The sequence below is a fragment of the Citrus sinensis genome, chromosome 9 (genome assembly GCF_022201045.2).
Source record: "Citrus sinensis cultivar Valencia sweet orange chromosome 9, DVS_A1.0, whole genome shotgun sequence".
In the NCBI taxonomy this organism is placed as follows: Eukaryota; Viridiplantae; Streptophyta; class Magnoliopsida; order Sapindales; family Rutaceae; genus Citrus; species Citrus sinensis.
Genome location: NC_068564.1, coordinates 5,562,715 through 5,579,615, shown reverse-complemented (window position 1 = coordinate 5,579,615; position 16,901 = coordinate 5,562,715). Strand labels below are relative to the sequence as shown.

Genomic DNA, 16,901 nt, shown 5'->3' with positions numbered 1-16,901 from the left:
TATTTTTAACAATTTAATTTTTGACAATTAAAAAATTAATATAAATTTTTAGGGTTAAATTGCTAATTAAATTATTATTTTTATTAATGTTCAAACAAAAAAAATTATTATAAAAAGGATAATATTGTAAAAGTAAGCCAAAAGAAATAAAAAAATAACGGTATGGGTATCAATATTTTAACGGCATGGATGTTTCGAGGCATTTTTAAAAATATAGGGACTAAATGGATACTAATCTTAAAATACAGGGACTAAATAAGCTTTTACCCTTTTAATATTAAATAAATAAATAAGTTCAATTATTTTGTTAAGTTTCTTAAATTATTCATTAAATTTAATTAATATAATATTATTTATAATGTTAAATTGATAAAATAAAACTTTATATGATAATTATTAATAGCATTAAAAGTTAAATAGTTGAAGGATAATTTTAGAAGCTTTAGTTTCCAACATAAGAGAAATTTAAATTCTTCACTCCTTGGTGTGAATTTAAAATTCTACATTATGATGGATATTAAATTTTAATAAAAATTAAATTCTTATATATTTTATCCAACCAAACAATGAAAATAAAAATAAAATTTAAATTATTTTTCTCTCTTCCATCTCTCCTCCCAACTTAAAACCGGCTTTAAATATAAAAATAAGTTGAATGTTTGTTGTCACAATAAAAATAATTTAATATTAAAGCTAAATATTATATAAAATATATTTGATGTAAATTACTAACGATTTCAATACAATTTATTCAGCCAAAGTAAAACTAGCACGTGTCATTTTGACCAACAACGATGACGGTCCAACAACAGTAACAACAACAAGACGCTGAATAAGCCATCAAACTCCTATAGGGTTGTGCTCCCCACATTAAGTAAAGGAGAATTCAAAAGATGACTATTACGGTAAGATTGAATAGATCAAGATAAAATTATACACGTGTACAATGTAGTCATTATCAAATAAAATTCCAATTGACAATTGTACATCTATGCCGACAACGCCTTCAATCCCAAATTCCCAACTGGCAATCACAGCCTTCACGCCCAATTGAAGACAGTCACATGTCCTCGTCGCCACCGAACTCACCGCTCTCGCCCAAATCCGATTAATAGTCGCACATCCCATCAAGAGCAGCTGGAACCTGGAATTAAAGGTGAAGAAGAAGAACAAAAGAAACGAAGAAGGAATGGCGTTGGACCATAAGCATACACTGATTTTTTTTTAAAATTTTTTGTTTACCTGAAATTTAATTAATTTTTTAAGTAAAGATATTATTGATATTTTACCAATTAACTAATAGTGTTAAGGGTCCGAACGTTAAACGTAACTTACGGCTTGGCTGTGAAATTTCATCCAGTCCCCCATATTCGCTGTTATTTATATTATATTCATAAATATTATAAAATTTTTTGATTTAAAAAATTTCATTTAACCCCTTACACTCAATTTTATTTTATTAAAATCTTAGAGTATGAATTCGCCCCCTATAATTTTAAATTCTCAAAATAACCTCATTTAATTAAAAATTTTAATTATTATTAATTGAATTATAATTATAATTATTATTTTATTATAATCATAAATATATTTATATTTTTTAAATAGATTATTATTATTATTAATCACAAGAATAAAAAGTATTACAATTAATTAATCTATTAACAATAATTAATAATAATTTTTATTAAATTAATAATAATTAACGATAATTATTATTAATAATTAATTTTTGAAAATTAATGATAATTGTTCAGAGTCCTAGGAATGCTAATGCCCACCTAGGCTTAGCTAGCAAAGTAGCAACATACCCTCATCACTGATATTAATTGCAGTACTACTTAGTGCCATAATTGTCCAAGTCCTTGTTAGTTTTGAGAAACGTGTGTTTCTGATTTTGTTAAATCTCTTGTTTGGTTAACAAGAAAGCTATTGCTTTAATTTCTTTTGCAGCTAGAAGTGAATGCATACAGTATGATATAAATATCGGGCAACTTGTTCAGAGTCAGTCACAATCTATTAACGATAATTGTTAATTATTATTATTATTCAAAAATTAATTATTAATAATAATTATCGTTAATTATTATTATTATTATTAACAATTTAATAAAAAATATTATTAATTATTGTTAATAGATTAATTAATTGTAATACTTTTTATTCTTGTTATTAATAATAACAATAATCTATTTAAAAAATATAAATATATTTATAATTATAATAAAATAATAGTTATAATTATAATTCAATTAATAATAATTAAATAAGGTTATTTTGAGAATTTAAAATTATAGGGGGCGAATTCGTACTCTAGGACTTCAATAAAATAAAATTGAGTGTAAGGGGTTAAATGAAATTTTCTAAATAAAGAATTATTATAATATTCATGAATATAATATAAATAACAGCGAATATGGGGGGCTGGATGAAATTTCACAGCCAGGCCGTAAGTTACGTTTAACGTAACTTAGGCGGACCCTAGTGTTAATATAGTAAAATGTAAGAATAACAGTAGGAAATTTAATTTAAATTTTTAAAAAATAAACATAACATCCCCCCATATCATAAAATTTAAAAACCTTGGAACTTACTTAAAGTGACATAAACATAAAAATTACTCTATTCAACGTTTCAACCATATAATTATATGAATAAACATAAACAAAAATTATGTCTTTTTTTTCAAGAGTTCCAGTCACATTTGGCAAAATAGGGCAGAACTATAACCCAAATTTGATCAGACCATAATATTTAAGCCCTAACTCGACTAAGAATGGCAATCGATCGAGTCGGGCTCAGGCGATCAGTAAAATTAAAAGCCCAACCCTTAAAAAGTCCTATCATTTGTGTTTCAGGTCAGGTCAACCCCGACCCGATACCTTATTGTTTTCACTTTTCAGATTAACAAATTTAACTTGAGCTGCACTATTTTGTGAAATTACCAAAGCTAGCGACAGTGGCTCAACCCCTCTCCATCCCTCATCGACCTCGAGCGTGTGTGGCAGTGACGCGGCAAGATGGTGAGACAATGGGCGGTTGGTTGGCTAGTTAACGTCATGTCATCGCGCGGCTGATTGGAACAGCCTGCAGGCGAGATAGAGGCCAGTGGGAGACAGCTCGCGGTTGATTGGAGCAGGCAAGAAGTGGCAGCAGCATGACAAGGGTGCAGTTGACAGTGACGATGCTGGCTATCAACAGCTAACTTAGGATTTGTGGGTTTGGTACTTGCTCGATTGGTTATTTGGTTTTGTGATTGTGAAATGTGTGTGTTCTTGGCATGTGATGCGTGCTCGTGTGATTGTGCTGTGTGCATGTGTAATGTTGTGATGTGTGCGAGAGAGTGAGTGTGTATTTTTTTTTTATATATATAGGGTCATGTCAGATTAAGCCCAACCCTGACTCGAAATTTGATCAGGCCAAAAAATTTTGGTTCAAACCCAACTCAAAGCCCAAATATTCGGGTCAAAGCCCGAGAAATTAAAATCGTGTTAGTCGGGCCAAAATTAAGGTTGGGTCCCATCACCATTCCTAAACTTGACCCTTGACCCTTGACCCTTAAATGCAGGTCAAAGTCCAAAAACTCAAGCTGGGTTAATCAGGCAAAAAAATGAGTTGGTTTTTTTTTTTGCATTTACAATAAAATAAAAAATTTTACAAAGATTCAACAATAAAATAATATACAACAATAATTCTTATAATCATTTAATATTTTATAATTCTTGTGATAGTTAAATGATAACAACCTTAAAAAATAAAAATGATAATAAAGCCCTTAGAAATGTTTCTATCTAGGATCCTAGTTTTGTTAAAGTATTGAAAAGCTATTAAGCCGTATAAATTAATAATAACTTTTTTGAACATTAATAAAGTTCGTGATCCTGAACCAAAACTAATAAAGAAATATGTAATACTTATGAAGATGATATAAAATGATTAAAAAATGTCAAATGAAATTTAATAAAAGTAGTATGTAAATAGTAGAATGAAATTTAATAAAAGTAGTACATTTCTTAAACCTTTCATGTCTCAAAATATCAACCAACAAGCATGTTGTTACATGGGATGATATTCTCTCTTTCCCACATTAATGGCTTATTCTTAATCATGGATTTGCTTTGCTCCTCTCTCATTTCATCCAATCTATAACCCTTTTGCCCTAAGCTTCTTAGCAAGAACTTGAAAACTAGGTTACCAAAAGGCCCTCTTGCTTGCCAATAGCGTTCCACAAAATACAATCCATCATAAACATAGACAACATTGTTCTTTTTCATAACACTTGCACTGGTTGAAGAATTACTTGACACCAAATTCTTAATCCCACGAATGACCCTTACCGGAGTCTTTGCTTCCATGCTATTCTTTAGTGCCAAGTTTCCTTGTATAAGCTTTTGATCTTCAGGTACCGCATCTTTTGAGACCTTAGGATTCCCCCCATGGCCTGAATAAATCAACACATGATCACAATATCCTCCATCATTGGTATAACGACCTGATTCAACAATGCTTGTCGCTAGTAATTTTCCTCCCTCTTCCATGTAATCTATTCCATTGTTAAACTGTTGATGAAGGCCAATAATCGTCATTTCAAATCTCCACTGAAACTTATCACCCACTTCTACTCCAGGGATTGAACCTAATCTTTTGGGTGTGTTGATCCATCTTTTTTCATCTTTGAGAAGCTTAGCAGCCTTGAAAAGAATTTTATGGGTTCCTGACTTCCCTGCATGCTCATGCTCTTGCTCTTGCATGAGCACGGAGACTACTTCCCGAAACAAATTCAAAGTCTTCTTCACCTTTTCACGATCAGAATTACCAAGTCCGTTGTAAACCTCTAAAGGTTTAACAACTTCTATGATAGGCTTATTCTGATCGTTAAAGTGAAATGAATTATCAAGACTTTGGATTTTGCACCTAACAGGACAATCTCCTTTTCTGGGAAACCCTTTTTGGTTTCCCCCGCAGCCAACAGGAAAGTCTCGTTTTATAGGAAACACTTTCAAAATTCTTTGGTTTCCTCCACAGCCAGCAGGAAAGTCTCTATTTACAGGAAACCCTTTCAAATTTCTTCTAGCTGGGTATGTCCTAGGAGTGTTGTTCAATCTAGAATCAACGACTCCACTATATCCAAATCTAGAATCAAGAACTTCACTATCTGCACATCCTTTTGGAAATGAAGGAAATTCACAATAGACTTTTGGGCGTTTTGGGTTTTGGGGGAATCCATTATCATGTCCAAGTGTATTTAATGTAACCATGGTGATTCTTCTAGTAGATCCAATTATAAAGTTATGTTATCACTGAAATTAACGGGAAGATTTTAATTAAAAAGATAAACAAAACATACAATAATTAATTAGCTCTGACATACTTACAAGTTCATAAGGAATACAACAAGGAATTATGAACAAACAAAACACCACTCATACATATTGAAATTCATATTTAGGGGTTTTTAGTTATAAATTAACATTGAATTCTAATTAGAAAACAATCGATTTGATGGTATGGTCAACACTCAATGAATGAATGCAACATCGCCTGAAATGAAATTTCTAAGAAATTATTTGAGAAGTGTAGCATTACTTTTATTATTTATATTAACTAATATGATTTGTAATTTATTATTTAAAAGGATAACTCAAAATTGGCTCATGAATGTTTGAAAAGGCTTTAGATGAAATTTCTAACAATTTATTTGAGAAGTGTTGTATTACTCTAATTATTATTAACTTATATCATTTTTAGTTTATTATTGAAAAGGAAAAAACCTCCCAGGGGCGGCAGTCCTGGGCTATTAGCTAGTTGCCTAATGACCTATCTCTAAATAATCAATTTATGCCCCCTAATTTATGAGTAATTGGAGTTATTAGTAGTTTTTAAAAAATTTAAATTAATATTAAGTACAACATTAAGTAAATTTTCTTTTTATTAATGCATCTACTAAAATTTAAATTAATCTTTTCCAAAGAAACCTTTTAAATTATCTTTTTAGAACAAATCTTATAAATAAAAGTTCCTAAAATAGAAGTTTGGCAATATAAATCAGGACACAATTACATGACACAATTTTTTGGACTTATTAACACGACACATATTTTTTAACTCGAATATTGACACAAAAACAATTTCTTGGACTCAAATATTAACACAACACAATTTTTTGGACATTACACAACTTTTTTAACAGATTGACAGCAACATGATATTTCATGTCAACCTGTTTATAACCTGGTTAAGAAAATTGGGAAAAAAAAAAAGGCCTAAAACAAAATTTTCCACTAGGGCCTCAAATTCTCTAGAGTCACCCCTACCTGGGTAACTTCTAGTGCATAATGCACTAATAAAATATGATCATGACCCAGTACCTCTAATTTTATTTTATCAATTAATGAAATATTAATTGCCTCCTGATAACGTCCGTTAAAGTCGAAATTGGTAATGCTGAAATCCTCTTCATGGTATCCACGCAGTGGTATAATCTCCACCAGCGATTCAGCTTCCATCTGCCGAATGGTTGAAGTTTTTGCCACCATAACTCATCCTCCTTAAACTACTACAATTTACGAGTCACTGCCACCAGGCTGTCAATTTGCAGTCATTAAACGAAAGCAAATTATGGTTGTGAATGAGAGCTCCATTCTCAATGATGTCCATATCTTTGCGTGGATCCGCAACAATGACTTCAGCACTACCAAATTCGACTTCAAAAACGCTAACGATTGGTGGATGGTATCAACAACTCATGTATTGGCAGATTGGTGGATGGTATCAACAACTCATGTATTGGCAACAATGTATCAGAGATATCAATTTTTAATCTGCATACTACTAAAAAAAAAATTGCGAAACAAACCCATGTATGGAATCACAATCTGAGGCAAAACACCGAACTCAAAACCTTTTATATACAAAATAGACTTTCACCCCTAACTTCACATACCTTTATTTTCGTCATTCTAGCGTACTTTGACACTCAAGTTCCCAAGACGGCAAGAGTGGATGATTACTATATTGGGCTAATCCATGCATACTCGGACTAAATTGATGTTGTTATCCAATTAACTAAACAAGCATATAAGAATCAACAACTCAATCCAATCGCACCAAATAACAAACTAAAGCAATAACACGAAAGGAACAGAACAATAAACGCAAGTATTTTTAATAAACCAAATACAGACAATATGAAATACAATGAACAGGGAAAAAGAAAAAGAAAAGAGAACATACCTTAACTTTCAGAATTTTAAAAGAGAAAGAACTAATGGAAAACTCTAGACTCGAGACCTATACATACTGCGAGTCGGTGCTTTTCAAATTTCCGTGACTGCTGCGAACGCGGAACCGACTCCGTGTTAACTTTTCGTACTCGTGTAGTCGTGTTCCCACTTGGGAATAGAGATTATCTAGTGTACTACGATCTATTTGGAGTTAAAGGTTTTGTACTTGCTGTTAGCCAATTGCATCTAGCCAAGTGTATGAGATAGGGTCAATTGAATGTGCAATTATTGTGTTGTTTTAATCAACGGTTACGATATCCAGTCAAGAGCTAAGAAGCCCATTGTTGGGCCGGCGGCGTGGTTTTTTAATTTAAGCCTAGAAGCAGAGCATCAGAGTAAAAACCGCAGCATAGAAGGGTAATTGAACAAATACCAAAATTCTAATTATGGTAGGATTCTGATTCGTTACTTGTTAGTCGATTATCCAAAAGGAAGGAGTTTAATAGTTTCTTGAACCCCAAGAGAGAGAGAAAGGAAGAAAAATTAAAGACGAAAGAAACAAGTTTACTTTTGAAGTCGTTGTGGGTTGAATTTTCTTACAAGGCCTTAGTTTGGGCCCACTTCAAAAAGCCTAATTGACATTTCTACCCTTGATAATTGCAACATGAAACAATGAATACCCCGTTTCTTCTTTTTAATTTTCGTTGATTTTTCTTTTTTATAGAAAAAAGGGCTTATGATGCCCCTTCAAGGCGTTTCTTCACCAACAAATAATAACACTTAATTGACCAGGATCTGGATCTTCAGTCCAACAGACCAAGCTTTGAATGAAGCAACAAACAAATACATATGTGAAGATCAATTGAACTAGATACAAAGATGCCAAACAATTAAGCAGGGGAAGGAGGGTCTCCTGATTTTGATGATTTTGATCAGTTTAAATATCATCTAATATAATTTGAAGAACCCATCGATATGAAATTCATTAGTTTGAATTATAGTATAAGTGAGGAATACTTATAATTATATCTAAAAATACTATGCAGAATACGAGATAATCAGAATCACTTTTACGCATTGACATAAAGGTAAATGATATTTTTGAAACAAAATAAATGTATTTAGAAGTAATTGAGTTATTTATATAATGTTAATGGGGCACTTAATGGACCAAACAAATTTTAACTAGGGTTGGACTATTAACACACCTCTGAAATCTAAATAAAACATCTCTACTTGAAAAATAATATTAATAACTAATTAAAAGATTTGTTATTTATAAAGACACCAATGATCTTCCCAAACTAACTTTAGTTCAATCTCTTTCCAATAAAATATTTGTTTCTTTATGAAAAAGCCACTTTATTGTCCACTATGCATAGAGATATTAATTTTTAAACCGCATGTTGAAAAAAAAAGGAGGCTTAAGTATATTACCGAATCATTTATAATCAAATTACCATAACAGGCAAGTAATTTTCCTTATTTGTTTTAAGATATTCCGACTTCATTCGCAATGTTCTTCTCCTTATCTACAGCCACAACTATTGAAGAGATTTGAAGACCGTAATTATTTCAAGTAAGCTAAAAGTACTTAACGAGTCACAGTACATAACAAAAAACTAACAAACAATAACTAATTTTATATATCCATTGACATTAAATAAATTACAATATTTCTTGCAAAGAATAGTTTTAGCTTTTAATTCACAATTGTTGTAGATCTTTGCAGTTCATATTGTCAAATTCATAATTGTTCAAAAATTAATGCTTGTTGAATTTTAATTTTCAGAGAAATTGTTATTAAATTCTGAAAAGTCTTCTATGTCAAAGTAAAGACTTTAGCCTCCATTCTTGAACCATGGGAGCAGCCATGGTTGAACATGACCAAATTTGTTCAAACTTGAAGACTCTTAGGCAAGTTTTTTGCCTATAAATAGGAGATGCCCTTCCTTCATTTTAATCATCCCAGAGAGAAACATTCAAAGTTGTAAAATCTAATGCAAGTTAAGCATTAAGTGAGTATTAGGAAATTTTAGTATTTTGGGTGTATCTGGGGCTTGAGTGAGAGAAATTATTTATGAAAGTGTAGTTGTAATAATTTTCCAAATAGTGAATATTTTTCTTTGGTTGTCTTTTTGACAACGGCTGTGGTTTTTCTCTGAATTTAGAGTTTTCCACGTAAATCTTGTGTTGTGGGATTGATATTATTTTTAATTTAATTTTTCTTGTTAATTTTTTACTTGACAATTGCTTGAAGTGATCTTGGGAGGAAGCTCGATTTCTTAACAGTGGTATTAGAGCCATTGATTAAAGTTTTGGTGTCGGGGCACGTATACAGTACTGTTCAAGTATACGGTACTATTCACATATACAGTAATATTCACGTGAAATAGTGGGAGCCAATCAAAACAGTCTGTAGTGAAGAGTAAAGACTGATCTGCAAAGCAAATATGTCCGGATTAAAAATTTTCAAGTCCGGTGAAATTTGAAATAGAAAAATTCGATGGGAGAATTACCTTTGGCTTATGGCAAGTTCAAGTCAAGGATGTGTTGATTCAATCTGTGTTACACAAGGCATTGAAGGGAAAGCCATCCCCTGCTTCCAGTAGTGGCTCTGGAAAAGTTAGTATAAGCAATAAAGATTGGGAAGATTTTGATGATAGAGCTGCAAGTGCCATACGATTGTGTCTAGCAAAGAATGTTCTTGCAAATGTAGGAAAAATTCCTACAACGAAAGAACTTTGGGAGAAGCTAGAAAAGTTGTATCAGACAAAGAGCATCTCAAATCGATTGTACCTGAATGAGCGATTTCACACACTGCGAATGGGTGAAGGTACAAAAATTTATGATCACCTCAGTGTTCTCAATGGTATTGTGTCAAAACTAGAAGCCATTGGAGTTAAAATTGAAGATGAGGACAAGGTGCTTAGGTTGCTATGGTCATTTCCAACTTCCTACAAACACCTGTTACCTACTTTGATGTATGGGAAGGAGACAGTAGATCTTGAAGAAGTTACTAATACTTTACTCTCAGAAGAAAGAAGACTGAGTGGTGAAAGTACTGAAACTACATATGTCTCAGCTTTGGCAGTTGTAAGGAATTGGAAGAAAAATAATTATAAGAAAGGAGTCTGCTGGGAGTGTGGACAATCAGGACACCTAAAAAAAGATTGTCATAAGAGAAATGGAGCAAGATCGGCAAGTGGCTCCAGATCAGATACTGATAGCATTGCTAGTGGTAAGTCTCTCATCATCGTGGGAGACGATGGTCCCTTGTAAAAATGATAATGACGACATCCTCATGGTATTACGCTGGTACCATGAAAGGGGATATGTTACTACTATCGGGTCCACAAGATTTACACACAAGGCATGGTTGGCATTGATGCAGGGTGTGTGGTGGAATTTATGTCGATGGCTGACAAACTTCGAAGAAGGCCAACATAGAAGTTGCACCATAAATTTCAGCAGGATATTTCGACATGTGCCGATGTAAAATTCTTAGAATTGGTAATTAATTCTAAGTGGTATACTCTTTATGGTGGAGTATGATAATTCTCTATGTTGAGGATTATGACTAAGGTGAAGACAATAAGGGTGGTGTGGAGATTGATTGATTCTCAATCAAATCTCCAAGTGGGAGAATGTCAAAGTAAAGACTTCAACCTCCATTCTTGAACCATGGGAGCAGTCATGGTTGAACATGACCAAATTTGTTGATCAAATTTGGTAGGTAAGCCACCAAATTTGATCAAACTTGAAGACTCTTACGCAAGTTTTTTGCCTATAAATAGGAGATGCCCTTCCTTCATTTTAATCATCCCAGAGAGAAACATTCAGAGTTGTAAAATCTAATGCAAGTTAAGCATTAAGTGAGTATTAGGAAATTTTAGTATTTTGGGTGTATCTAGGGCTTGAGTAAGAGAAATTATTTATGAGAGTGTGGTTGTAATAATTTTTCACATAATGAATATTTTTCTCTGGTTGTCTTTTTGACAACGGTCGTGGTTTTTCTCTGGATTTAGAGTTGTCTACGTAAATCTTGTGTTGTGGAATTGATATTATTTTTCATTTAATTTTTCTTATTAATTTGTTACTTGACAAATTACTTGGAGTGATATTAGGATGAAGCTCGATTTCCTAACATTCTCGTGCAAGATATCAATTTAAGTATTTCAAAAAGTTGAAAGAAAAAGAATAAAATATTCAATTTTTTTTAAAAATAAATTAATAGAAAAACTGGGTGTGCTGAGTACTTTTCAAGGTGCTAATGGCCTCACTACTTGAAATAAATTAGTGAAACAAATCCTATTGAATTTTAGCCTTTAATTAACTCCATTTTTTTTCTTTAATAAATTTCCCGCACTTATAATGAGTGGGGCTATTAATGACCCCCCACAAATAATGTTTACATGACCCCATTTTCACATATTGACATTTCTACCCTTGAGAATTGCACCATGAAACAATGAATACCATGTTTCTTCTTTTAATTTTCGTTGATTTTTTTTTTATAGAAAAAGGGGCTCATGATGCCCCTTCAAGGCGTTTCTTCACCAACAAATAATAACACTTAATTGACCAGGATCTGGATCTTCAGTCCAACAGACCAAGCTTTGAATGCAGCAACAAACAAATACATATGTGAAGATCAATTGAACGAGATACAAAGATGCCAAACAATTAAGTAGGGAAAGGAGGGCCTCATGATTTTGATCAGTTTAAATATCATCTAATATAATTTGAAGAACCCATCCATATGAAATTCATTAGTTTGAATTATAGTATAAGTGAGGAATACTTATAATTATATCTAAAAATATTATGCAGAATAAGAGATAATCAGAATCACTTTTATGCATTGACATAAAGGTAAATGATATTTTTGAAACAAAATAGATGTATTTAGAAGTAATTGAGTTATTTATATAATGTTAATGGGGCACTTAATGGACCAAACAAATTTTAACTAGGGTTGGACTATTAGCACCCTTTAAAATCTAAATAAAACATCTCTACTTAAAAAATAATATTAATAACTAATTAAAGATTTGTTATTTATAAAGACACCAATGATCTACCCAAACTAACTTTAGTTCAATCTCTTTCCAATAAAATGTTTGTTTCTTTATGAAAAAACTACTTTATTGTCCACTATGCATAGAGATATTAATTTTAAAACCGCATGTTGAAAAAAATTAAGGGAGGCCTACGTATATGACCGAATCATTTATAATCAAATTACCATAACAGGCAAATAATTTTCCTTATTTGTTTTAAGATATTCCAACTTCATTCGCAGTGTTCTTCTCCTTATCTACAACCACAACCATTGAAGAGATTTGAAGACCGTAATTATTTCAAGCAAGCAAAAAGTACTTAACGAGTCACAGTATATAACAAAAAACTAACAAACAATAACTAATTTTATATATCCATTGACATTAAATAAATTACAATCTTTCTTGCAAAGATTAGTTTTAGCTTTTAATTCACAATTGTTGTAGATCTGTGCAGTTCATATTGTCAAATTCATAATTGTTCAAAAATTAATGCTTGTTGAATTTTAATTTTCAGAGAAATTGTTATTAAATTTTGAAAAGTCTTCTGGTGCAAGATATCAATTTTAGTATTACAAAAAATTGAAAGAAAAAGAATAAAATATTCAATTTTTTTAAAAAATAAAATAATAGAAAAAGTGGGTGTGCTGAGTACTTTCCAAGGTGCTAATGGCCTCACTACTTGGAAAGAAATTAGTGAAACAAATCCTATTGAATTTTAACCTGTAATTAACTCCATTCTTTTTTTTTTAATAAATTTCCCGCACTTATAAAGGGAAAAAAAATCCTATTATGATCGATCATTCATTGCTTTGGCTCTCAATTTGTTTACAAGAAAGAATAATCACTGCCATTAGACTAGCTAATGCATATAGATTAAACTTGTTATCAAACTAATTAACTAAACAATTAATCATGTCTGCAATAAGGAATTTTGCGTCTCCAATTCCTCCCGATCCTACCACAGTAGCAGAAGCGTTAATGTCACCAACTCAGCAGGATACGACTTCTAGCCTGTACTACTAGCATGTGAAATTTGCCTTAACCACTAATTCTTGAAGCTAAGTTCCTTGCATGATCAAGAAACCCATACAAATAACTCCAACTACAAGACGTTGTTCAATTCATTATTGCTTCTTGTTGTGAAAATTTTAATATACTCGCAAGCGCACGAATCTAGAAATAGAGTAGTGGTAACGAGGTCGATCCCACAAGGATTGTTATAAATTGAAAAGTCTAATTTAAATCTAAAATTAATATTAATTCTAACGTAGTTGGCCAAATTGAGTTTTAAGAGAAATTAAACTAATTAAACTAAGAAAACAATTAAAGCAAATGAGAATTCAATGAGATAAAAATTACCAAGGTTTCGGAATCCACCACTATTCAACTAGTAATTATCTAATTATTAATTAATCCCCAATTTTAGAGTGACAACTCGAAATCAATCTATGTCATCTCATGGATATAACAATTAAGCCCAAGTAATTAAATCTAATGTAGGTTCTTTTTCTGCTTAATAATATGACATCTAAGAATCTCATGTAAACATATTGAATAACAAAGAGTCAAAGTTTCCTAAGCACTCCATGTAAACAATTTAATGAAAGACATAAAATCAAAGATAACCATGTATAAACTTTATAGATCCAAGCATAGAATTAATCGAATATTAATCCTAACAATTAATAATGCATGATAGAATTGATGAAAAGATTTTACTAACATCCAATTAATCATATGAAATAAAAACCATAACCATCAAAGAACATATATAGGGAATTAATTAAATAAAAAGATAATTATTTTATTGAATAGGGTTTCATCCTTAACCTCAGTGTAAGAAAATTAGTTAGACATACTTGAATTAGGAGCAACAAAATAAATAAATTCAGCCATGGGAAAAATATTAAAAAATATTCAACAAAATAAACAAAATAAATAAACAAAATATTAAAAAAAAAATGAGAACCCACAGTGCAGCACATAGCTTCTCTCTGCTGGAAATCGTAGTACTTGCAAGCAATCAACCAATCAACGTGGCTGATCTCCTAGCCACAATCAACTTTGCAAAAAAATGTTTATTTTGCCATTATAATTTTTTAAACATGTAGTTCAATTTGGAAAAAGAATAAAAAGAAAAAAAAAATTGCACATATGTATATCTTTCTTTGTAACATGAAAAAATTTACTCTCTAATTATCTCCTCTAAAATATGCATAATTCAGCTTCCTTCGTTGGAATTTGGAGGACCTTCAAAGCGTATGTAATCATACATGACTCCTTGGAAGGGTCCGTTGTTTCTTGACTGAGTAAGATAGATTGTATTATTCCCTCGGTTGAGCAAATAGCGTGGCACGTTGATGCTGTAAAATCTGTACAACCCATGAATCCCATGTCTAGCAATGGCATTGTCCCTTCCTATCGTTCCCGTCGAGAACAGAGGTCGCATGTTTCTTCGACGACTATTGAAATTGAGCCGAACACGTAAATTAGAGAATGTAGCTGCTGACAAGGCCAATTGGAGTGTGTAATTTCCTTTGTTGCTCACGTCCTCCAATTGAAATATAATCTGCCGTGTGGTTGGCTGAAATGTGTTATTCCCTACTTTCCTGTTAACATGAGCAAAGAACCAGTCTCGAGTGTAATTGCTGACGCCAATGGTGTATAGGAGATCATCCTTCGGATAAAAGTCTGCGTATCGTTCCCATAATCCGTATTGCCTAAACTTGTCCGAGGGTCCAGTGAACACCGGGTTCTTATATTTTGTGTAGGGATCTGGCACGAAGAATTCAGCAGCTGAGCGATCTGGGACTCCGATTTCCCACAACGTAGGACCGTTTCTGGGTGGCTCAAAAACAACAGTTCCCAAGTTGATCTCTGACCCTGCTCTGACAGTAATATTAAAACCGTATTTGTAATCGCCAACAAATCCAGGGACCCATGCATACAAATTGTAATCCCCTTCTCGAACATTTTCGATTGTGAAATGTCCTTCCTCGTCTGTCTTTGTCCAGAACTGATAACCCCTAGTTTCTGCTTGCCACGATCCCGCATCACCAGGAGCAGCCAACCCAACGTAAGCGGATTTTGCGCTCATCGGTTTCTCATTCACATATCGGTCATGGACTTGTAATTGACCGGAAACTCTTCCTCTTTGATAAGATTTCGGGAAATCCTTTGATCGAGGGAAATCATACGGCCAACTTTGAACTTCTCTCAACATCTGTTGTTTAGCATCCTCCCAAAGAGCACGAGGATTTTCACGGGAAGAAACTGAGTTCAGATAGACAAAAGCAGGACCCAGTACTTTCTTCCAGGGCTGCCCTTTAGCATAAAATGTATCTATTTCCCTCCCAGCATAATGAGTACTAGAAAACATGGAGAGCACGGTGGGGCCAGCGTGGGATGTGAGCTCTTGCTTGATGGGTCCACATGTGCGGAACTCATCACTGGGTGTGATCATCCAGAATCCCACTCGTGGATTGTGGGATATCCATCCGTGCACCCTGTTATCTTTGTTCTCGCTCGAGTACTGGTACTTGTCATCAACCTCTCCTTTGAGTCTCTGATCGGTTGGATTGGTCAAGAGAACGGCCTCACGGTAGTCAAGAGTCTGACCTCTTACACGATCTTCGTTCAATGCCATTAACTTTTGTTTGTGGTCTGACAATGCCATGTAACGAAACTTGTCTTCTCGAAGCTTGAAAACGGCTCTTATTTGATCCATGTACACATCAGGCCATCCTTCTTCACGCTCCATTATTGCATAGAAGTAGAACCCCGAGACGCCACGCCGCATTATGTACCTCATGTCCACATTTAAGGGCACCAGAGAGCCGCGATGGGAGAAGTTCCATTTTCTTGTGAATGAGAGCTCAACTTGGTCTTCATCCAGCTTCACCACCCTGAACTTTGTTGCTTTTAATACGTCATAGCTGCCAGTAGGATCTCTTGGCTCATTCCAAATTACATCCCAGTACCCTCGTCTTTCTTCTTTATTTTTGTAATCTAGCAAATTGTCAATTCCTTTATATTTGATTCCTGTGACTCCACCGCCTGGCCTCGACACAGTGACTTGGACGAGGCCATTACTCATGACAACCTCTGGTCGATACCGATTCATATAAAGTTTGACCCTGGGCGAAATCTTTAATTCTCCTTTGTTGTTGAAGCTTCGTGGTCCGTTTCTAAAGGATGAGGTCTCCGGTGAGCAAGCACCGAGCAAGCTGAACGATTGAATAATAACCAAGGCCAGCAACACAACCCCCGAAGCCCGTATGCCTTCGCATGACCTTCTCTTCTTCGCCATTGTCGTTGAACAAAACTTGAGGAACCTTGCACTCTTGACTTGCCTTTAATCTTAGGGCACTGAAGCAAACGAAAACGGATAACAAGAAGAACTGAATATTTCAGAGAGCAAGGAAACGAGTCTCGCTTTTAAGGAAAATATTTGTTATTCGTCTCATGAACAATCAAGACACGCTATATATAAGGAGAGTAGAGCCCTGTCAAATCCTATTGATAGAATAATTCCTAAACAACTTAGGACTATAAAATAACGATTAAGTAACCACTAACAAAACAACTGACTCCTTAATCGAATAGGAAATAG

The 16,901-nt window shown here is 33.2% G+C and overlaps 2 protein-coding genes across 7 annotated transcripts; both read right to left on the bottom strand.

Moving 5' to 3' along the window:
- Positions 1 to 894: 894 nt before the first annotated feature.
- On the bottom strand, positions 895 to 7,570 carry LOC102629523 (histone-lysine N-methyltransferase, H3 lysine-9 specific SUVH5-like). Of its 6 annotated transcripts, none has more exons than XR_008051658.1 (3): positions 7,234 to 7,570; positions 6,944 to 7,065; positions 895 to 1,144 (listed from the first exon to the last, which is right to left on the bottom strand). XR_008051658.1 is itself a non-coding variant. In XM_052433350.1 (3 exons), the coding sequence occupies exon 3, from the start codon at positions 5,256 to 5,258 to the stop codon at positions 4,038 to 4,040; it is 1,221 nt and encodes a 406-aa protein (XP_052289310.1). In that variant the 5' UTR covers positions 5,259 to 6,828; positions 6,944 to 7,065; positions 7,234 to 7,388; the 3' UTR covers positions 3,952 to 4,037. The 6 variants fall into 6 exon arrangements, 4 of the variants coding, with proteins under 4 accessions (XP_052289310.1, XP_006490027.2, XP_006490028.2 ...); XM_052433350.1 differs by lacking the exon at positions 895 to 1,144 and adding an exon at positions 3,952 to 6,828 and having other exon boundaries at positions 7,234 to 7,388; XM_006489964.4 differs by lacking the exon at positions 895 to 1,144 and adding an exon at positions 3,952 to 5,300 and having other exon boundaries at positions 7,234 to 7,388.
- A 6,438-nt stretch (positions 7,571 to 14,008) lies between these two features.
- LOC102617142 (probable rhamnogalacturonate lyase B) lies at positions 14,009 to 16,685 on the bottom strand. Its single transcript, XM_006490007.2, has one exon. The coding sequence runs from the start codon at positions 16,596 to 16,598 to the stop codon at positions 14,511 to 14,513; it is 2,088 nt and encodes a 695-aa protein (XP_006490070.2). The 5' UTR covers positions 16,599 to 16,685; the 3' UTR covers positions 14,009 to 14,510.
- Between the last annotated feature and the right edge of the window lie 216 nt (positions 16,686 to 16,901).